General features: G+C 44.1%; 2 protein-coding genes across 2 annotated transcripts in view; both read right to left on the reverse strand.

Moving 5' to 3' along the window:
* CRYBG2 (crystallin beta-gamma domain containing 2) overlaps positions 1-15,302 on the reverse strand; it is a 61,602-nt gene extending 46,300 nt beyond the window's left edge. Inside the window, exons 1-3 of the mRNA XM_083511909.1 lie at positions 14,308-15,302; positions 12,412-12,499; positions 2,000-3,132 (exon numbers count right to left, since the gene is read on the reverse strand). Coding sequence (XP_083368035.1) covers positions 2,000-3,132; positions 12,412-12,499; positions 14,308-14,492 — 1,406 coding nt within the window. The 5' untranslated portion in view covers positions 14,493-15,302. The remainder of the gene's footprint in view (positions 1-1,999; positions 3,133-12,411; positions 12,500-14,307) is intronic.
* A 4,988-nt stretch (positions 15,303-20,290) lies between these two features.
* The window catches only part of LIN28A (lin-28 homolog A), a 47,395-nt gene continuing 45,300 nt past the window's right edge, over positions 20,291-22,385 (reverse strand). Inside the window, exon 4 of the mRNA XM_083512044.1 lies at positions 20,291-21,930. Within this exon, the coding sequence (XP_083368170.1) occupies positions 21,714-21,930 (217 nt within the window). The 3' untranslated portion in view covers positions 20,291-21,713. The remainder of the gene's footprint in view (positions 21,931-22,385) is intronic.

Consider the following 22,385-nt stretch of genomic DNA (forward strand, 5'->3'; position numbering starts at 1 on the left):
TTGTTTAAGGCAAACTTTGAAGTGTTACTTAAATTATAATGTGTGACACGTTTTAAAATTAATATATAATATAGTTCACTTGAAGTGGCCTAGCCACTGTAAACAAACACAATGACCTGGAATGGGCGAACAAACATCATCCCACAGCAATGTTAATCATGCCAGCAAAATCTAGGGCATGCTTTCTGGTCGTCATCTATGCATGTATTCAAGGCACTCCAGGTTCCAAGCAAAGGCAGTGATCCTTAGCAGCTGCAACGGTAGCCTTTTGGGTCAGCTCCTGAATGTTGCTCTTGTGCAGGTGGGATAGGCAGCTTCCTATGCCCCTATCAAGTGGTCAGTAGGCTGGCATTGGGATAAGGCACCGGAAGACACCTTGTCCAGGGTCTCTTCCTTAACTGACTTCTGGTGGCGTAAGCTGGGGAAATGACCTACAACCCCCCCAAAAAACTTTTCAACTGATTGCTACATCTCAGAGTCTGTAGTCAGGTAACCCTGACTTTATTAGGTGTTTGTCATGTGAGAAAGGGGTCCTTATTTCAGACTATATTTCCTGCCCATCTTTCAAAGACCCAAGGCAAAGCCTTTACTCTTGATTTGGAATGTTTGAGCTTGAGTGCACCTAAGGAAATGACTGAAATCAGTTTTAACTGATTTTAATATTGCACTGTATTTTATATTGTTGTAAATTACCTGATTGTCTTTAGTGCTCCTGTAAAGGTTATTCAGAAATACAAGTTTCCCCATGCATGTTGTTCATATCTCCTGCCGGGTGTATGACAAATGCTTGCTAATGAAAAAACTTTTAAAGAGCAGGGCCACGTTCTCCTGAAAAAGGAGAATATATCTGCGCTTTTCACCATGCTTTAATTTCCAGTTACTTTGTAGGCAGAGGAAGCAATAAAGATGGTGAAAAACTATAACAAAATAATTGCTTTTGTGAATCTGACTGGAGTCAGGACAGACACTGAACTGATTTAAGTATTTACGTTTTAAGTGATTAACAGTGCAATCCTATACAGAATATGTCTTCTCAGAACAAGTACCATACATTTCAATTGGGCTTCCTTCCAGGGTAGCAGGTGGATAGGATTACAACCTAACTTTAAATAAATTCACATATTGTGAAGCCAACTTCTCATTGTGGGTGCCTTGCCAAGCTACTTCAGGAACTGTGAAATACGGTAATTATTTTTTTTCCTTAAATGATAACTTAATACACAGAAAGCCTGTCTTTTTTCATTTACATTCCCAATTTAATGTATTTGGGCTTCTTTGATAGGAAGGACGGAACAGAAAATTTAATAGTAACAATTTCCAAAAAAACCCAACAGCCTCACAAGAAGTAGCATACCTTTCATTTGCAGACCTGTTGCTTCAAACTTGCCCCAGTGACTATAATCCTAAACAGTTACAAGAGAGCAAGCCTCAATGAACTCAGTGGGAGTTACTTCTGAGTAAATGTGTGCCACACAGCTGCATTGAACTTCCCTGTTGATGAAAACCTTCGAAAGAGGAAGCCTTCCTCACCATTTTAAACACAATTCTTTTTCTTTCCCCCTTCAGTTGTGTGGTACAGAAATCCCCTGGATGACGGCATTACTCTAGCCTTCAGTCAGATGAAGGTGGAAGCCCAAGCACGGAGGTCAGGGAGGATCCAAGCCTTGAATCCTGCTCTTTCCTCTCCATGACCCTGAACTTTGCTGCCTGGACCATCAAACAAGAGAAGCTGTTAACAGCGCCTTTCTTTGACCCCCCCTAAGTTCCTGCCCCCATGCAGCGTGCTCCAAAGACTCCTCTCTCTCTCTCTCTCTCTCTCTCTCAAATGCAAAACTTCTCACTCGCTTTGCTGCAGAGCAAAGCATGCAGGGGAAAGAACAGACACTCTGGCTCCCTTTCTCTCTGCCAAGACATGTCTCTCAAGCTATTCTCCACAGCTCAGGGCTGGCTGGCACACCTGCTGTAGTGCGAGGCTTCCCAAACCTGTTCCCCCACGTACCTGTTGGCTGGGGATCCTACTGCTACGATGTCTGTCTCTTTCGCCAGCACACCATCCTCCGAGTGCAGTTGATCAGTTTCACTCTGGTCTGCCTCACCCACTCCTGGGCTGGTCTCCGATCCCCACTGCAGCGTAGCTGGGCTCCCAGTGGCAAGAGTCAGTATTGGCCCGCACACCTTACAGGTTCCCACCCCATGCAGCCCTCTGCAGTTTTGGAATTCCTCGCTCGCTGACAGCTGGGTAGCTGGTCTGGCTGGTTCCTGGTGACGTCGCTCCTTTCTTTTCTCTAACTCAGCAACCCCCAGAGAAAGTGTTTCCTCCCCAGACGGGTGACACGGCAGGCTTCTTTCACCACAACTGAATGTGGGTTCTGCTTCAGCCCTCTCCGCCTCCTTGGTCATTGTAATCATTATCTCATAGCGGATCTTTGGGGCATTCTTGCCCAGGCTGATTTTAATGGCCGAGGCAGAATCTGCTACCTCCAGAGGCTGATCAACAGGTGGGCTTGCTGTGGCCGACTTAGCATCCTCTGCACCATCAACATGCTCAGAGACGGACTCTCCAAGGCCACTGCTGAAGCTCAGGTTCTCCATCTGTTCTGTAACAACAGGGTGGGACGTCCCCGTGGTCAAATACCCTTCAAATACACTTTCAGTCCACTCTGAGGCAGACTTGGGGGCCTTGCTGCTTTCTTCCAGGACTGATGGGAGCTTGAGGGCTTCTCCTTTCATTTCGGGAGCCACTGGGCAGCACAGAGAAGAATTACTGATGGAGAAAGACCCTTCCCAAGAGCTTCCATCTCCCCAACAAAGCAAAGAGTCAAAGGATGTGGAGGGTTCTGGGCTGGTCCCTAGAGAGTGTGTTTCACTTAGCCTAGATGAAGGCTCAGGTCTCTCCTGCTTTTCAGATTGATTTTCAGCAGGATAAAAATCAGCCCTGCTCCTCATATCCATGTCACTGCCAACAGCTGGTCTCTGAAGCCGCCCCATTGACCAAGGATCGCTTGCCAGGTGCCCAGGGTGCTGAGAGAGTTCAAAATGGCTACTCTGTCGCTTGTGCCAAGTGAGGTTCCCAAACTTGCGCAGTAGGCCATTCCTCCACAAATCAGGCTCCGAATAACTGAGAGCCTGGGTCTACAGGATGGGAAAAGAAACTGTGAGAAGACAGAGACTATGAGGGGGGTGGGGTGGGACAGAAACCCTGTATATGCAACAGTTGAACAAGATTATATATGTTTGAGTTGCCTGCAGCTTTGCAAAAAGACCCACAGCAGTAAGTAGCTTGTATAATATTTTACTAGCCTTCATCCCTGAATTTGTCAGTGTTATTAACTTTTGGCTTAAAAGGGGAAAAAGCCCAGCAGTTCTACAGCTTTCCAGCATGATTACCTGGAGGCAATTTTTATGAAACATAGGTGACTAGACTGATGTATTTTTACAAGCTTGGTGGCATGTTATTTGCTGAATGGAAATGCTTGTTTAAAAAGTATGAGTTTTGCAGTCTTTATCAAAACAACGCATACATAAACACAGAATGCAAGAATAGTGGTTAAGAGCGGTAGTCTCGTAATCTGGGGAACCGGGTTCGCGTCTCCGCTCCTCCACATGCAGCTGCTGGGTGACCTTGGGCCAGTCACACTTCTTTGAAGTCTCTCAGCCCCACTCACCTCACAGAGTGTTTGTTGTGGGGGAGGAAGGGAAAGGAGAATGTTAGCCGCTTTGAGACTCCTGAAGGGGAGTGAAAGGCAGGATATCAAATCCAAACTCTTCTTCTTCTTCTTCTTCTGCCCCTCCCATAAATCCCAGATGTAGAATCAATATGAATAAACACTGAGCCAAAATCACTGAATCAAAATTTCCAACTATAATAAATATTTTGCCTTATACTTGTCTAACTTAGACTGATCTTGTCCATCAATCAAACAAAAAAATGGAAACTAGTTATCCACAAATTGTTTTTATGCTATTAATTAAAATATTTATAAACTGCCCTTCAGCACAAATTCTCAAGGTGGCACAGTATAACAAGTTTATGAACAACAACATGAGCCATTCAAACTACCAAAAGCCATTAAAAGTCAATCAAAAACAAACTTTGGCACAAAGTAAAAGATAATGGAAGAAAGTTCCAAACCTGGGGTGCCACCACCAGGAAAGCCCTGTCTCTGGTAACTACCTAGCTCACCTTAGAGTGGGATGGAGGACTCGGAGCTGGGCCTCTGGTGATTATCTTAGACATGGTTGGATCCTCTGACTGGATCCATCAGCTAATGCATGGGGAGCTCAGTCCCGCTTGGTCACTATATCCCCCCACATTCACTGGCCAATTTTGACAGACAAGTGGGATTTTCCTCCTATTAATCACCTGACACTGATAAGAAGTCAGATATTGACAGGTGCTGGTCCTGTGCTCCTGCCAACTTTGGCCTGTGGGGTGGGAGAAGTTAAAAGATTTGGCCCACCAAGCCAAAGAGGTTCCCCACCTCTGCTGTAGTAGTTTCTGTTGTCTGTGGAATGTTCTCCCCAGGAAGGCCTGCCTAGTGCTAACTTTGTGGCCATTTTGGCGCCAGGGAAATATGCTTTTGTTTTCCCAGCACCAAAGACTGAGTGTTCTTACTCTGTTTTTAATTAAGCTTATGTATTTTTATTGCTATATTTTAGTTGTCTTGTAAATTGCTTCAGGACCTTTTTGTTGTGGGAAATTACCCATTGGTTCAATAAACCTAACCTAACAAATAGCCATTAACTCTAATTCTAGCTTTGCTGTTCTGCAAATGCCCTGAACAGGGATGGCCGAGATATTTTCCAGCCTGAGGAGAAGGACAATACGGCACTCCTCTTTCTATATACAAAAGGCAAGCAAGCTGGCAGTCCAATCTTACTACAGTACTGAGGACGGGACAGCATCTTCCATTGGGCCTGAGGAAGGCAGGTTCAGGAGACACAGGGAAGGCCACGTGACACTCACAACTCTGTCTCCAAAATCTTGGCACTCTCTCAGTCTCCTGGCAGCTGCAACCCAAAGCAGCTGCTTGACTTTGCCTAATGGGAAGCAAACCTTTGCTGGCCCCTGGGAGAGGATTTTAAATTGCAGAGTAGACCCTTAGGGCAGTTTTATACAGTCAGCTGTATTTAGGGATGTCAGAGAATTCCATCGGAAATGGGAGCAGAAATTGCCATAATTTACGTGTTTGTCCAGGGTCAGGATGGAATGTGAGTGGCATTCTCTATTGGTTGTTTTTAGTCTGCAAATAATAACTATGATTTCTGCATTGTTTGTTTGTTTTTGACATTTCCCCTCCATTGAAATAATTACATTTCTTTTGGTCATAGCAGAATAGCAGTTAGCTAGATGGACAAGGTAGGTTTTGGCGGAATAGAAACAGCACTGGCTGTGAAGAACACAAGATGGAATGGAAAGCTCTGCCTCCTTACATTCCTAGCTGTGGGGGGGAAATTCCTGGACTAAGTAGTCTGCAGCCAAAAGAGGGGCAACTTTTGGACATTGGCCTATAGGAATCCTAATATAGGAAGTCCCCTTTTTGTTCCAAGAAACCTCAAAATTCTGTACTAAAATAAAGCCAATAGAATGTATGCTGCTAAAAAAACCCCAACAACAACTTGCTAATTAGTAATCAAAAGTTAACAAAATATACCCGAACCCTACACTACCTGAAAATAAAGATAATTTTCTGGAGTTATAATGTTGTTTTCTGGATTACTACCATTCCCTCCTCTCTTCTCATCTCCTTCCTTCCGTTCCTTTTCCTATCTTGCTTCAGTCTTTTTTCTTTCTCTTTATTGTTAATTGTGGTTTTTTTCATTTAGAAATGAAAATAAAAATTATTACAAAAAAGCCCCATACTTTTTAAGTATGACCCTATATTCAGAAGCTTCAATTACTTTTTAAGGGAGATTTGGTCGCAAGAACAGAAAAACAGGGCAGGAGGGCTGCATGGGAAAGCGAAAAGGAGGGCAAGACCAGCCACCATGCCAGGCACAGAAGTCCCATCTCTTGCAGCCTTTACCAATACACTGCTCGCTTATTTTCAAGTTTTCAGTTCACAGCCATGAGGACTAGCCACATAGCTTTCGGAATTTCAATTTAGCATTGAGATTCTCAAGAATCCATCTTTATTTTATTTTTTTGTATTCAACAAGCCTAATTATACTGGAGTATCTTTTTCTCCCCAAGCCAGATTTTTCTGAGGCAGGTCCTAAGTCCTGCAGCCAACTGTTGGCTATTTGTAGTGATACTGATTAGGCACATAGCAGCAGGGCGGTTTGTGTCCTTAATGTAATCCTCACTATCCCCCTTGACATACCAGCTAGTGGGTGGTTCCACTTGTATCAGCTGAACCCTGCTGGGATTTGGGCCCTGCCCTCCCTCACAGCAAAGCTCCAGCTGCTACAAAACAGCCCAAGGGTGCTCCACCCAGAGGAGCTGCTGATGTAGCAGGAAATCACTAGATAATAAGCGGCCAAATGTGCACATTCCACACACACCTTTGGAGATTACAGCTGCCACCCAAACGTGTCTCCACCTCCATGTACTGTAGGTAAAGCAAGCTGGCCTCTAGAGATGGCTGTGATTGAAACGGGGGCGATTCACCCTACGATCTTCAAAGGAAGCACTAGAGAAGACACCATCTCCTTCTTGCTAGACCCACAGCTGGCAGAGAGAGAGAGAGAGAGAGAGATTGATAGCCAAAAGAACAACTTCCTCCTCCGTAGTTCAAGATGTATTTTGTGCTGGGGAAGCATCATAGATTCATTGGTCTAGAGCAGGCCCTTTAAAATCAATGTATGTGACTAACTTGAGTGCTAAGTTCATTGGGTCTACACTGAGCAGAACTTAGCTGGATATAACCCACAAGAACCTGCCTTCCAAATCAGATCATATGTCTTCGTAGCTCAGTATTGTCTACGCTGACTGGTAGGGTTTCAGAATGGAGCTGTTCCCAGTCCAGCATGGAGATGCCAGGGCTTAAACTGGGAACTTTCTGCATGCTAAGCATATGTCCTACTAGTAAGCTATGTGGCAAGATCTCATTTAGCTCAGATGAATCTCTTCTGGGTGGACATCTCTGGCTTCAGGGACCATAAGGGAAGCACTTGGGAATTTTTGCAGCCCACACATTTCCTTTTCTAAACTGTGTAGGTAATGGAAGGGGGGAGGAAACGCCACAGGTGTATTCGCTTGCTAGATGTGCTCAAAGCTTCAGGTGAGTTGCTTTGTTCTGCCCCTGGGTGAATTAGTTTGTGGCTCGCCCTTCTGCTCGCTCCCAGTGGAGCATGCCATCATTTCCTGAGAACTCAGAGGCTTCAAGGTAGCTCTCCACCCCAACAGGTTCCTGTACCGGTTGACAGTGACACTGCCACAAACATGCCAAGGAGAAACTTTTCTTCTGAGTAATTTGAGTGTCACATTAAATTAATAGGACAAAATATCCTACCTTCCAGGCCTGTTTATACCTATCAAGAACCCTAGGACAACTAGGCATTGGGAATTTACCTTTGTGCAGTAGGACAGTGAATACGGTGGTATCTTGGGTTAAGTACTTAATTCGTTCCGGAGGTCCGTTCTTAACCTGAAACTGTTCTTAACCTGAAGCACCACTTTACCTAATGGGGCCGCCTGCTGCTGCCATGCCACCAGAGCCCCATTTCTGTTCTTATCCTGAAGCAAAGTTCTTAACCTGAAGCACTATTTCTGGGTTAGCGGAGTCTGTAACCTGAAGCATATGTAACCTGAAACGTATGTAACCCGAGGTACCACTGTACACATGTTTGTACATCCTGCTGTGGGCAAGCCAGAGTTCAAGGGCCCACTCAATCCAGGCAAGAATGCCAGGAGGGTTTGAAGAAGCAAGGCTGATCAGAGGTGCAGCCTGGGAAGAGGGGGTGTGGTTGGGGAGGATGTGGCCAGAGAAAAAGGTTCTGAAGGTTCCCCACCCCTAATTTAATAAATCCCCAGAGCGGGGGAAATCCTTGTTCCTCTTTCCCTGGATAACATCGTTTCCCCCCCCCCCCCTTCTCTCAATGGAATAACAGAGTATCATGCAGACTGGAGTGTGCAACAAAGGGACTTTACCAGAACTGCAGGACTCTTACCAAGATATAAAGCAGCTGCACTTCTAGATTATACTTAGTAACTTCTTTTTTTGTGCTCCCCCTTCCCTACAACTGCTTGTGAAACACTTTGGTTCTTGTGGCTCAGTTTGTACAATCTACACACATGCACTCACACACATGCCCCAGATTTCCTTGGTTATTCAACATGCTCCTTTTTGTGTTTTTTGTCCCCTTAGGATTTTTTCCGTAAATATATTTCTATACTTCTACAAATTCAAAAGCTTTTCTAAGCTTGCTGATGCCTTTCTCTTGCTTATCAGAGTTGGCTATAATCCTATTGGGCTGTTGGCACTCATCCACTTATGGTAAGTTCACTATTAAAATGAGTGGTGTCTGATATACCTCTGTTTTGAAGGTGTCTCAGAACGACTATTTATTAACCAAAGGCACCGACTCAAAGACGTTAGCAATTAAGGTAAGCAAAATGAACTCTGCAAAAGCCAAATCTATAAATAATACTTCACTCAAAGGCAAGCAAGATGTGCTTTGCAAGAGCTGAGCTGCTACATCAAACAAGTCCAAGAAGGATGCTAGATCAGAAAACACTGCATGATCACAGGCTACATATAGGTTAAGCAAGACAAGCTTTGCAAGTCTTCTTCTGCTGCAGGGTGCTGGAGATTAAAACATGTAATCAAAGTCTTAAAATGGCAAAATAAATTACAAGTCGGATCTGCAACAAAATGTTGCAGTGTATGATTCTGCTTCTTCTAGTTTCCAGTCTCCGTTCCATTTCCCTTCCCTGGTTTTCTGTTTTTCCACCCAAAGTCAGTATTATGTGTCCATTGAGCATGTTCAATCCTCACTGGACTGCCTCCCTACACTCTTTGGTATTTTTTCTTACAGTTTTTTGTACTTCACCTAACCCCAAGCTTGCTGGTGTGGCGCTCTTTTGGCTACAATTGCCACAGCATTCACTGCCTGAACATTGGAGACAGAGGGAATAATCTTAAATGTTTTACTGAAGTGACTGTTTGCGTGAACATGATTTGAGGCATGATTTGAGAATCAGGGTTCCACTCCAATGTCAATTTGCTGGTCTTAATTCATGCTTTAAATTATGTTTGCAATCTGCTTGGTTAGACAGGGACTGTATAATGCTCTGAATGAATGAATGAATGAATGAATGAATGAAGCACATGGTGAAAGAGACGGGATACTTCATTTTAACACACCCTTTAAGCACTCTGATTCTGAGTACACAAAAAAACAGTTGAAGTGTGCTAAGTAAGGAGGGATAACATGGCACAAGGTGTTTCCAGACTGTTGCTGTATTCAGGTGAGACTCAATCCCATACTGGCAAATCCAGGTTGCACGACTGAGCTTATTTTGGAGCTCTTGCACAACAAACCCACTTCTCCCACAAAAGTGGGCTTTCTGGAAGTGATGGGAAAATGAATTGGAAAGAGTGGGGAGTTAACACTTGCTTTGGCACAATGTCCCCCCCCAAAAAAACCCCCAACAAATCCCAATGAATGCTTGTTGAAGAGCCAATGTTGTCTAATTTCCCTGCAAACCAATTGGGATGAAAGCTCAATAAACGGGACACCTTGAAGTGCCCACACTTACTGAAAGGAACTCTATTGCAAAAGGCACAGGCCCATGCAGTTGTGCTTTGCTTCCAGCAGAGGGCATCCTTATCTGTGGGGAAAAGAAGCTGTATGCGCCTTGACATAACTGAAAACTTTTTCTTTTTAACGAGGGACAGTCATAGAACTATAGAATTGTAGAGTTGGAAAGGACCACAAGGGTCATCTAGTTCCTTGCAATGCAGGAACCATTTGGTTCGAACCCATGACCCTAAGATTAAATTTCGTGGCTCTACAAAGTGAGATATTTTGTTGACTATTCATGTTATCGGCTTGCTAAATTAATGCTGTTCTTCCATGGTTGTTTTTTAATGCATGGTTGACATGTATGTCTTTATATCACTGAATGGCATATTTATTATTGTTAACTTGCCTCAACATCATTTTGAAATAAAGGAGGGAGAGAATAGCTGCCAAAATACATTAAACAAAATGTGTACTGACTTAGCGTATAGGTGGAAAGAGCCTTTTTTGGCTGAGGGGTGCATTCTGTTCTGTTCAAGGTCACAGTCCAGCCAGGCCAAAACACTCAAAAGAGATTGCACTATGGGACCGAGTTTCCCCGCCTTTTGTTGAGATATTAAAAACAAACTGTTCCCTTGTGTGCCCACACAAAACACAGCTGGCTGGGTCATTTCCAGATTTAGTGTGGTGTAGAATATAGGAATATAAGAAGCTGTCTTATACTGAGTCAGACCACTGGTCCATCTGGCTCAGTATTATTTACATTCTCCAATGACCAGTAGCAGTTCTCCAGCATTCCAGGCTGGGATTTACTCCAGCCCTTCCTGGCAATTGAACCTGGGACCTTCTGCATGCAAGGCAGGAGCACTGGCCACTAGCTATAGCCCTTCCGCATAGAAGGCAGGGTGCTGGGCTTGGACTGGAAAGGCCAGGTTTAAATCCGTGAAATTCACTAGGTGATCATGGACCAGCCTCTCCCTCTCAGCCTAATCTACTTCTAGGTTGTGAGCATCAAATGGGCTAGCCTGGTGCTTGCTGCCTTTAGTGCCCTGGAGGGACAGTGAACTATAGAGATGAGATTGACAGGTGATAACAGAGGAGACTAACTGCTGGGCCACCACAAGCACAAATCAGCACACATAAATGTATATCAGCTGTGTGTCACGGGAAGGCAACTGAGTTATGTGACATGCTTCAATCAACAGTACAAAGATGGAAGGTATCAAAAGCACATTTTATCCATCCCACTAAGAATCACCTTGTTGGGTTAGACTGAAAATTATTCTCCACCATCCATAATTGGAGGGTAGACAAAGGGTTAAGCACCTTGCCTCTTATGGCTGATTTCTCCTGCCACAAGTGAACCACCATTAAGAGAGTAGCTTAATGTTTGGGTTGCTGTACGTTGCTCTATTATTGCTCTTTCTGTGCTATTGTTTTGATTGTGAATACTAATGCTTGTTTTAAAACGCTTTCAGTATATTTTTCACACTGCTTTGGAAAGGTATTTTCTATTTTGATAGGTGGCCTAGAAGCATTTTCAATAAATAAATAGCTGTCCTATATACATATATTCAGAGCAACCCAACACCTATATACATATGTATGCTTAGAAGTAAGCCTGATCAAATTCTCAGGTGATTGTGTATCATATTATTAAAAGCAAAACTAAATAAATAAATACAAGTTAAAGAGAACTACCTATCAATTGATTAACTAAATTTTGACTTATTGATCATATGAGTTTAACTGATTTAATCAATCAAATCTGCATTGATTAGGAATGAAGCAGTTGTTCTGGCGGAAAATATATTTCCGTGTTTCATACATGTGTCACAGCAAGCATTACCTCAGAGGAGCCTTTCCTTAATGCTGAGTGGATTTTACACTTCTGACTTTGCTTCTTGTTTGTATTGATTGCAGGTTTTTTTAATTGGATGTTTTATGTTTTTAACTTGAAAGCTTCTTTGTGGACAAAAAGCAGGATAGACATTTTAAATATAAATGAATAAATAATGCCTTTCTGTGTGAGTAGGATGCATGTGTCTTTTCTCAGAAGATGCTTATCACACATAGATGTGTAATTATTTGCCTTAAGAATAATTAACCATTATTTAGAAAATCTGATACTTAGAGGAGCATTTAAAAAACCCAAAGGATTTTTAATCGATATAAACGATTACTCAACTAAGGTGCGATCCTGTAGTCCTTTGGTAGGCATGAATGAGTGAATCTCCCTCTCTCTCTCCTTGGAAAGGGAGCTCTGCCACCATTGCTGCTTCACCATATTTGTCCAATGGCAGTAACAGTAAAAAAAGGGATCTTATTCCAGGTTGCTGGAGGGAGATTGAGGGAAGCTTTGGATTCACTGGATCCTGTTTCCCTGACACACCCTTGGAAAAGGGTTGGGGAACAAAGTATGCAAGCCCCTGTTTTTAATTGGTTTGTGGGTTTCAGCCATGCTTTACCTATAATTTTATTTCTGCACTGCTTGGAGATTTTTATGATCTAGTGGTTTATAAGTTTTCTAAATAAATAAACAAACCAGAATGTAGCACTTTTCCCACTTGTAATTCCCAGCAACTGGAATACAGAGGGATACCACCTCCGACTGTAGAGGCAGAACATACTCAGAAGTAAGTCCCACTGGGTTTGCACTCCTCACAACCTCTCCTGCCCTAAAGAAGGCCCTTCCACAGGTTCTTTGGCAGCAGTGGGGCTCACCTTCGATGCCGGCTTCTGTGACCTACTGCAACTAGGGGGCTCCATAACATGCTTCACTTGCACTGAGGTTACATCCTCCTCACTTGCCCTGGAATGAAATTGAGAAAGAAGGATTGGAGCCAGAAGGAAGGCACACAAGAGGCCACAAAGGCTAACTGTCTCTCAGCCAAATAATTGCTTCTGCTTCCCTTTTTCATTGAGCCCTTGCCCATCCCAGCCACTCCCTATATGAGGGGTGGAGATCCTTTTACAGCCCAAGGGCTGCATGCCCTCTTGGAGGGGGGGGTGTTTCCTGAATTGTGCCCCCTCACTCATGCTTTGCAGTTCTTAACTATCGCCTGTCCCTGCTGCCACCTGCAAGAAAGGTAATATTTTCTTATATTTGGTATTTGGTCCTTCAAAATATTGTCAACAGATGAGGGCTCAGGTAGTGGTTGCTCTGAGCCGAGAGAGAGGAAGTGAGGGCAAAACTAGAATCTGACGCTAATTGTTCATTGAAAGATGATCCCTACTGAGCTCCCTGGGATGACTCAGCTGTGGCCTGTTTCCTGAAACAGCTCCTGTTGAAATGCAAACAGAGCAGAGGACAGGAGCATATCAGCAAGCTGCAGAGTGGAAAGGAAGGATTGCCGAGGGCTCCTGGACAAATCTCCAATGTCCTTCTTGTTGCTGATTATGACCCAAACGTCTATTTGTCAAAAAAAAAAAAAATGTTGGCATTCAGGTGCACCTGTCATATGTGCTTTACTGGATAGCTCACTCAGTAGAGCATGAGACTTCTTAATTTCAGGGTCATGAGTTCGAGCTCCATGTTGGGCAAAAGATTCCTGCCTTGCAGGGGGTTGGACTAGATGACCTTCGTGGTCCATTCTAACTGTGATTCTATCACTGATCTGCAGCTGTTCCCTGCAAAACCTCTGTACAGGAAGCTGACTTATGCCAAGTCAGACTATTGGTTCATCCAGCTGTTATTGTTTGCAATGACTAGCAATGACTCTCCAGGAATTTTTCCCTATCCTTCCTAGAGACTGAACCTGGGACCTTTTGCATGCAAAAGAAGTGTTCTGTGCAGGGCTGTCCCAATACATTTTGCAGAGGACAAACACATTCCATATACAGAAGCAAGCTAGTTTAATGGAGCCAGGGCATGCCATATTGCATACATTCCTCTGTTCTTCAAAAGAGGAGAATTGCCTGGAGAAGGCACAGTCATGGGTCTACTGCCACTGGTTCCCAATAGGAGAGCCGCTTCTGGCTCTTCTGCTGAGCCACGGCCTCTCCCCAGTTATAAACTTATGCATACTCCCCCAACACAAAAATGTGCAGATAAATTCAAAAACACATCTGAGCACCTCATTGAACACATTTGTAAAATGAAACAAAAAAACCCCTTACCCTACTGTATATAAATAAGTACGTAGCTTATGTCCTGACAAAGGTATAAAGGTGAGTCTTCACATCTGCACATTTAACTGAATTTCATAATGCAGCTCTCAAACCAATGTTTACAAAAATGGGGGGGGGGGAGTTTGCATTAAAATGCATATAATTTATTTAATTTTTAGATTTATATACTGCCATTCATCATAAGATCTTGGGGCGGTTCACAGAATATTCATGAAAATAACATATAAAGATGCAGTATATTAGAGGATGCTGCTTGCAAAAAAAATGTGTAATTAGCCAAAACTGCATACAAAGAATATTGCACTAAAATATGAATTTTCACAAGGATGCTAACAAATAATAATCTCCGATTCATGTGGAAATGTGAAAAACTGAATTTAAGACTGGGGGGGGGGGAGAGAAATTAAGATAACGCATGTTGACAGATCCCACCCTCCGCATCCTTACTCCTGACCGGGGGCACTTCCAGGCCTATCCTAGTACACTCACCCTTCCGAGGTTCTCTTCTTCCGAGGCCTCATCCTCCATTTCCCTCTGCCGCCTTCATCTCTCACTCCTGCCAACCTGGGACCCTCATCTTCATTTTCCCGCCTCTGCTGCAGCTCCTTCAAGCTCAACTCACTCCTTGAGAAGAAGCGAGAAAGCCGCCTTTTCAGACCCTCTTTCTTTGCCATGATGGCAAACTGAGTCCTGACCTCCAGGCCTGAGGGAAATGAACTGCTAGAGGAGGACGGGCTGAGGCTGCCGCTACACCCTGCCTGCAAGCCAAGGCCAGGCGGGTGGCTCTTTCTGTAGCCAGAAGCGCTTTGCTTTTCCACCTTCACGCTCCCTCAGCCTGAGGAGGCGGCCCACCTGTTGGGGAGGATCCGGGTGTGAAAGGCGTGACACCTGCTGACAGATCCAGGCGTGCCGCTTTGGGAGCAAAGCCAAGGGCAGGCTCCGAGGCCTACGCTGGAGAGGGGAGCGGTTTTAAGTTCCCGGCTGATATTTCTCCAACTTGGGGGGGTGGAGGGGGGCAGTGTTCGCCTTGTCAGGAGCAGCCTAGAGACAAATGTGCCGTTCAGAGCCCCCAAGGAAAGATGGGGAAGGACTTTGGAGCGAAGGTGCCTGAGGAATTTGAGAGGTGGCGGCTGAGGGATTAGGTCATAATAAGGTTCCAGCAACAGCAGCCGAGAGTAAACAAAGCAGCCACTGGTAACTTATTGAGGAAAAGCTACCGGTTAATTTATGGGCTCAAGAGGAAGGTGCTGGTATTAACCTTTAAAGCCCTTAATGCAGCCTTTGCCAACCTGGTGCTCTCTAGAAGTTTTTGAACTACAACTCCCATCAGCCCTAGCCTGATGGTCCATCCAAAACAGAAAGGAGAATGGGCTCTGGTACTCATTAAGGCCACACACACAAAAATTCAAAGTTGTATGTGTTTTGGTGTTAAAAACTTCTTTTGTTTGGTCCTACTACTTTTTCCAGCTAGCTCTGGTCAGATTTTAAGAATGAAATGTTTTTGAATTCCAAACTCCCAAAGAAGGGTGGGGTTTTTTAAACTCCAAAATGCACATTAATAGATTTGCACTAGCAACCACTGGAGCATGTATGTTCTCTTTGTTTTGGGTAGTTGTTAGCTCCACTCTAGACTTTCAGGCAGTGAGGTTCAAAGTCTGGGGAGAGATTCTTCATGTGTTTGACTGAACATGTTTAGATCCCTTGGCGCAACCAGGAATTCTGCACAACTACACGAACCTGGGGAAAATTCCCCTTCAGAATTGTATGCTCAACTGGAGGAAGTTTGAGGGTGGGGATGGAACAGACAGGGCACCAAGTGTGGGGCTAGCATGGCCACCTCTGCACACCTTGGCCACATTCATGCCATAAAATTAAAAGAACCCTAATACTACTTTAAAGTCATGGCTTCCCCGAAAGAATCCTGGGAGCTGTAGTTTGTTATGGGTGAAGATAGTTGTTTGGAGACCCCTATTCCCATCAGAGCTACAATTCCTAGGGTTCTTTAACTGTCAATTCCTCACAGCAGGGAACTCTTGCTATTTGCAGCTCTTTGAGAATGTGGATCTCCTAACAGCTCTCAGCACCCTTAAGAAACTACAGCTCCCAAAATTATTTGGGGAAAACTATGACAATAAAAGTGGCATATCAGTACTCCAGATGTATGGGGCAGACTTCCAGTCTCTTCCCACATGCAGTCTTTTGAATGAATAGGGCTTTAGTGTCTTGCATTTTGAAAAAGTGATTATAAATGGGTCAGTTCTCAGACTTTTTTTGGAAACAGTCTCTCACAGTGCAATTCTATGCACTCTTAACGGAGAAGTCCTGGTAAATTCCACGGGACTTACTTCTGGAGAGAAACACTTTAGATTGTGCTGTAAGTAGCTTTTGTAGGTACCAAATTTCAGGAATGGCAAAGAAACACTTCACCCCAGCTGGAGATCAGAGATAATGGCAAAGAAACCCATTAAGTTCTTCAAATCCTCTCTTAATCACCTAACAATCCATTATCCTTGGGGCCACTGCAAGCTGGACCTTGGTCGGATATTCTCAAAGTGGACATTGCTGTGAGAGACTTCCAGCACTCAATGGCTAGTTGTGTGAATCTGCCCAGAAGTCAGGGTTGGTAAATGGCTAAAAAGAACACCACTTCCAAAAATGATAAACACAGTCTGTTATTGTGAATTGTGTTCAATGTACACAAGTCCCACTACTGGCCCACTTACTTTGCTAAAATTAAATGTAATGCATTATGGCAAAGCTTTGCTAAAAACACTGCAGATTCAGATATCCAAACATCCAGAGTTTGCCTACATCCTTATTTCCCTGCTTGTTTCTGCTTTGCTGGCTGGTGACAGCCATTTTCATGAAGAAACCAGGGTGGAAGGTAGGGAGATTCGATGCACTGCAGAGCAGGAAAGATCAAACAAATCAGGGAGGAGAGATCAGATTCTCTTCCTGATTGGCTGCAGCCATTTCAGGGAGGAACCATTGAAAAAAGTGGAGGGGGGGAGAGATTAGACAAATCCCAGTTTAGAAATATTTTCAGAGAAATAATGGAAATTGTAGACTCGTTATGCGAATGCTCATCTAAAGACTGATTTCCACGGAATGCATTGTGTTTAGTAAGCAGGACCTGTGTGTAATTGCAAGTACTGTACTGTACAGATGCATGGTGTGTCCAGATCATTAATCAAAAAAACTGAACCTAGTCATAACTGCTGAGCCTTTTCCAAAGGAGGTGAGAGGCCAGGATACCACAAGAGCCTCTCCCATCCTTGCCTCACTTTGCTTAATAGTAGGGCCAATCTTAAGACAATCTCCTACCCTGAGACATGCTCATACCCCAAATCTGCCACCTGAGGTCACTGCCTCACCTCATCTCTAGGTAGGGCCACCTCTGCTAGCAAGCAGTGTTTCCACAAATTGGTCTTGCAGAAGTTTCTCCAGTAAATCCAAGGTTGAACAACCCAATCTAGCTCTCTAAAATAATTTGCCTTCACCTCAAGGTATGCTTTGCTGAAAGGAAGAGATGCACAGAAAGTTATGATCCATATTCTTTATTGGTTTCCATCGTTTTCCAAAACTGGTACAAAAATGAAAATTGGGGAGGGGAGGGGAATGCAGTCGTGGGGATTTTTGACGTCACCACCAGACATAATCAGCAGGATAGCTGCTTGCTTGAACAGAGTCCTGCAGCTCAGACATGACCCCCCCCTCTAAAAAGAACCCCACACAGTCACCCTCTCCCACCCATCCACCCACCCGCTTCATAAAAAGTCAAAGAGTTTGACACAAAACAAGCTTTGGTCGCTAGCAGTAAACATGGGAGTTACATTCGTTTTGTCTCCTAGTACACAATCATGTAGCCACGCAAGAAGTCGCCATCATCCCCCCCACCCTTCCCACCCCCAATACATTCAGTTCTCCCTATTCCACAGTGACCCTGAGTGCAGACTTGGCACCAGCCTGACTGCAATGCACACTGCTTGCCCCTAATGCATAGTGTCCATCACTGTCTAAAATGGTAATGATATTGCCTATTCCAAGCAGTGATTTATTTGCAAGACCAAGCTGAAGAGTTTTAGAAACCATCTTGTCATTTAAAAAAAAAAAGGCCTGGGAGACTGACCTAAAGAATTTCCAAAACAATTCTGCAAACTAGTGGGTGGAAGAAGCTGCAATCAATCCCCCCCCCGAACATTGTTCCTCTTGGCTTGCAGATAAATCACTGTTATTTCAGAAGTCCAATTCTCTCATTGGTTGTAGGAAGATATGGGAAATTCCCCCTACCCCTTAACCAGCTCTCATGTGGCAAAGTTGCAAAGTGGCAAGGTACAAAGAGGGTGCCCCCCTCTATGCCCCTCTGGTGCAAATGCCCACCACATGCTTTGGCTATTTCCCACACCCTCAAGTTTGTAAACAATCGTCAAAAAGGAAAACTGGAAATAAGCCAGAAAGATTTACATAAGATATTTACACATACTAAATATCTAAGAAGGAAATGGGGGGGGGGGGACAATGCTACTTTATTTTACTTTATTTTTAAGACGGATACAAAACTAGAAGGGGTAGCATTTTAATCTTTGGACACACTCTAGGGAAGCATCCCTTTTCTTCTGGCAACTCAGAGCAAGCTATATAATCCAATGCATTTGGCCCCATTGACACAAGACACGTTAACCTGAGGTAGATAAGGTAAAGATCCCCACAGCAATTTCAAAACTACCATCCTGTATATTTCACACCTCCTCGCTGCAATCGTTGCAGGAGAAGGAGGGAGAGGGAGGTGGGAAGAGACAGAGAGCACTTTCAGCTATAGGGAAGTGAGTGTTATCTAGTATCAGCTTTTTGTTTTTAGTTTTCAAATTCCACTGCATGGCTCTGTAGCAGCTGGTAATGTTGGCCCTTGATAATCAGCCCACAACCAACACTTTCTTCGACTAGCAAAATGTTTGCAACCCATCCAGTAAGGGAAAGCATGCAGAGCTGCTATGTGAGTTATGATATTTAAGAAAAAATGCTTGGCAATGCAGGTAATTTAGAAATGGACGGGCCCGCCATAGATAAGTTATTCAAATATACCGGATAGGAAACTATCTGTGGGAAATGGCTGATGATCTAGAGATTAACCAACAACCTTACATGTTTTTAAGTTCCCCCCAAATATCGACCTGTAAATTCACATCTCAGGAAAGCTGGCCAGGCTGGTCCCCTTACTCTAGTGTAGAGGTTTAAGAGGCTTAAAAACTTCCAACCTTGAAGAAGAAGCACTTTTCTAAAAGAGTAGAATGCCAGAATTCCTCTTGGAATGCTCTTAATGTGGTTGGACTACAAGAGGAACTCACAAGACTAACTTGGGCACAGGAAAAGGAGAAAAAGCCAGGATAGTATGGAAATCCAAAAGGATTTTGCTGCCTGAACATATGCGCATAGGAAGAGCCTGCTGCACCAGGCCAATAGTCCATCAAATCCAGCATCCTTTTATTACAAGGAGCCAACCAGGCTCAGGCAGGAGAACCTGTGAGTCAAGATCTCTCTGTCTTCCACTCTGCCACCCTGATTCAGCAGCACCCAACATTCCCTTGCCTCACAACAGGGCCTTGTAGAAAGCCACCATGGGCCAAATCATTCAAAATTATGTGTGAGTGCAGTAGCAGCAAGATGCAGATATGGTAACCAGGTGAGGACAGACAGTGTTAAGAATCTTAAGGAATGGTTGGATATCTGGGAACAGAGAGGGCATCCACCCCCAGAAAGGTGAAATGGGCTTGATACGTAAACTGCTTTTGTTGCCCAAGCTTTATGCATCTGGCTGTGCTGTCCCTGTAGCCCCTAAATGGCCCAAAGGTACAACCCAGAGGAAAGTTCTCCTACCTAAACTCCTTGGGAATGAACAGGAGCTGAGCAGGAGTGTCAATGCACAGGAGAAACGTCACACCAGATTGTACATGAAATCCATTTGTGAATATAGCTGGGGGCGGACGCAGACAATCTATGCAAATACAGTGTCTAAAAACATCAGTCCACCCACACACAGCAAGCTACAATTGAAAAACAGAGACTCTTTTGTTCTTTGTGCTGTTAAATGTAACAATGCCCCCCCAAAGTTTTTAAGCCACAAGGTTCCAATCTGTTCAGCCCCAGAAGGCTGCTGAGGTTCTTCCATCCCTGAGATGTACAAGAATACCTGAGAAATACATTGCAGTAATCATGTCCTCTTTTTTTCCTCTTCTTTTTCTTCCTTTTTTTTCTCTTAAAGATTAAAATATACAAAAATACAAAACAGAATATTTATACTTTTCTTTAAAAAAAACAAAAGCAATGAACACTGAACCCCGTCCCCCAAAAAACCAAGAAAACAAAGAAAGCAAAAAGAAAGCAAACCCAAAGATACGTCATACACGCACGTCGTAGTGCAGGTTTCACATCACGGCTTCAGAGCAAAGACACCCACCCACCCTCCCCCATGTGTCTCACACGGCAAGTTAAGCTGTCCTGGGAACGAAATAAATTAAAGGCATCAGTAGGGAAAGCAGGCAGGGGGCAAGGGAACAGCAGCTTTACCTGATGAGTGAAAGTTCGAAAACAAAATGGGAAAGACTCGAACTCAAAACCTTTGTGCTTGAAATTAGCACAGTAGATAGGTCAGGCTTTTTGGAATCAGAAAGTGTAAATTTAAAAATACTACAAACATTACGAATTTAGTGTCCCGTGTTTGTATCTGTTACATTCTAGCCAAGTAATATGAAGCAGGTATGTGGCCTGTCAAATGTTGCTGAACTACAACCCCCATCATTCTTGGCTATTGGCCATGTTTGCTGGGGCTGATGGGAGTTGTAGTTCAGTAGCAGCTTCCCACACATGATGCAAAGCAACACATAGACAACAAAGAAAAGCAAGCCATATTTCCAAGTGTAGGTCTCAGGCCTGGTTTGACAGTTAGGGTAGGCCTTTGGCTTGTGGAAATAATTTCTGCCCACCCCAGTACATGCATTGTTTAAAATGCTCCTTTTACATATCTGCGAGCGGGCCCACATTTCCTCAAAAACCTGAGGCCTAAATCTTTCCACTTGGCCAAGATGAGTCCCCACATACAGATGGGCAGTAAGAAACTTTGGGGGTGACCCACACCTGGGCAGAAAACAGAGGCCACAATATTGTATCTGTCTGTGGTCCCCAAAGGTAGGAAATTTAGATGCATTATTTAGAACAGGGTCCTGAATAAACCCTTAATTCAATAGTGGGGAACCTGCAACCCTTCAGATATTACTAGAACCCAGCTCCCATCAACCCCAGAAGCATGGCCAACGGTCAGGGATGATGGGAGCTATAGTCCATTTACATCCCAAGGGTCACAGGATCCCTACCTGTGCCCTAAAGGTCTGACTTAAGTAGACTGTAACAACTGCTTTCTCTGCCTGGCCCACTCCCCACAGCATGCAACCACATGAGAACTGGAGGCAGCTATTTATTCCTAACAACTTTAACCTGTGCAAAAATCAAAAATCAACCCACCCCTGAACCAGATTTCTCAGCTCCTTTTTTTTTTTTTTAACCTTCGAAATATTATTTGGATTGCTGGAGAAAGCAAAAATGAGAAAGGAGCAGCTGCTTCCCCATTTCCCAGAATTGAACAATTGGGGACAGGATTTGCAGAACTCCTTCCCATGCTGAAACAAGGGGAGGAGGCTGCGTCAACATTCAGGCTCTCTGAGCTTTCACTTTGCTGAAGTCTTACATGTTTTCAGAGCTGCTGTTCTCTTGCTAGGTGCCTGCCTTCCCTAAGCCTGGAGGCAGAGGCTATTCACGGTTCCCCCCACCCACCCACTCTTTTTTTGCCAACTCGATGCCCTGAAGCCTGTTGATCCGGTATATTCCCTACTGATTTCCCAACATCATTCCCTGGTTTCAGGAACAAGGGGTGAGCTGTACATGTCCTCCTCCTCCTCCCGGAGGTAGGCGGGCTTTCCCTGAGAACTGGGCGACTGCTGCGTTTTGACGGGGCAGTTGGCCACCATGTGAGCAATGCTTTGGCAAAAGTGGCATTTCTTTGGTTGTGGCGGGAGCTTGCATTCTTTGGCGTGGTGATCCAGGCCGCCACAGTTGTAGCATCTGGGAAAGAGAAAAGAGATGGTGAGATGAGGCGCAGGAGAGGTTCAATTTGTTAAAGATCACAAGAAGCCTTTGGCCTTCTCTTTTCAAAAAGCCACAAAACCAACATTAATTTACGTACAAGTTCTAAGTGCTCTGGGTCCAGGATACTCAAGAGTAAAACAACCACAATGTAAAAGAATCAATAATTTCAAATCCTTTAATAAACCAAACCTGGAAGCAGAATGTGCCATCAGGTGCAGCTACGCAAGAATCATATACAGTTGTACCTTGGTTCCTGGACGGCTTAGTTGTTGAACAAATTGGCTCCCGGATGCCGCAAACCCGGAAGTAAGTGTTCTGGTTTGTGAATGTTTTTTGGAAGCTAAACATCCAACGCGGCTTCTGCTTGAGTGCAGGAAGCTCCTGCAGCCAATTGGAAGCCACACCTTGGTTTTCAAACAGTTTCAGGAGTT

The sequence above is a fragment of the Podarcis liolepis genome, assembly GCF_965112155.1.
Source record: "Podarcis liolepis genome assembly, chromosome: 7".
Classification (NCBI taxonomy): domain Eukaryota; kingdom Metazoa; phylum Chordata; class Lepidosauria; order Squamata; family Lacertidae; genus Podarcis; species Podarcis liolepis.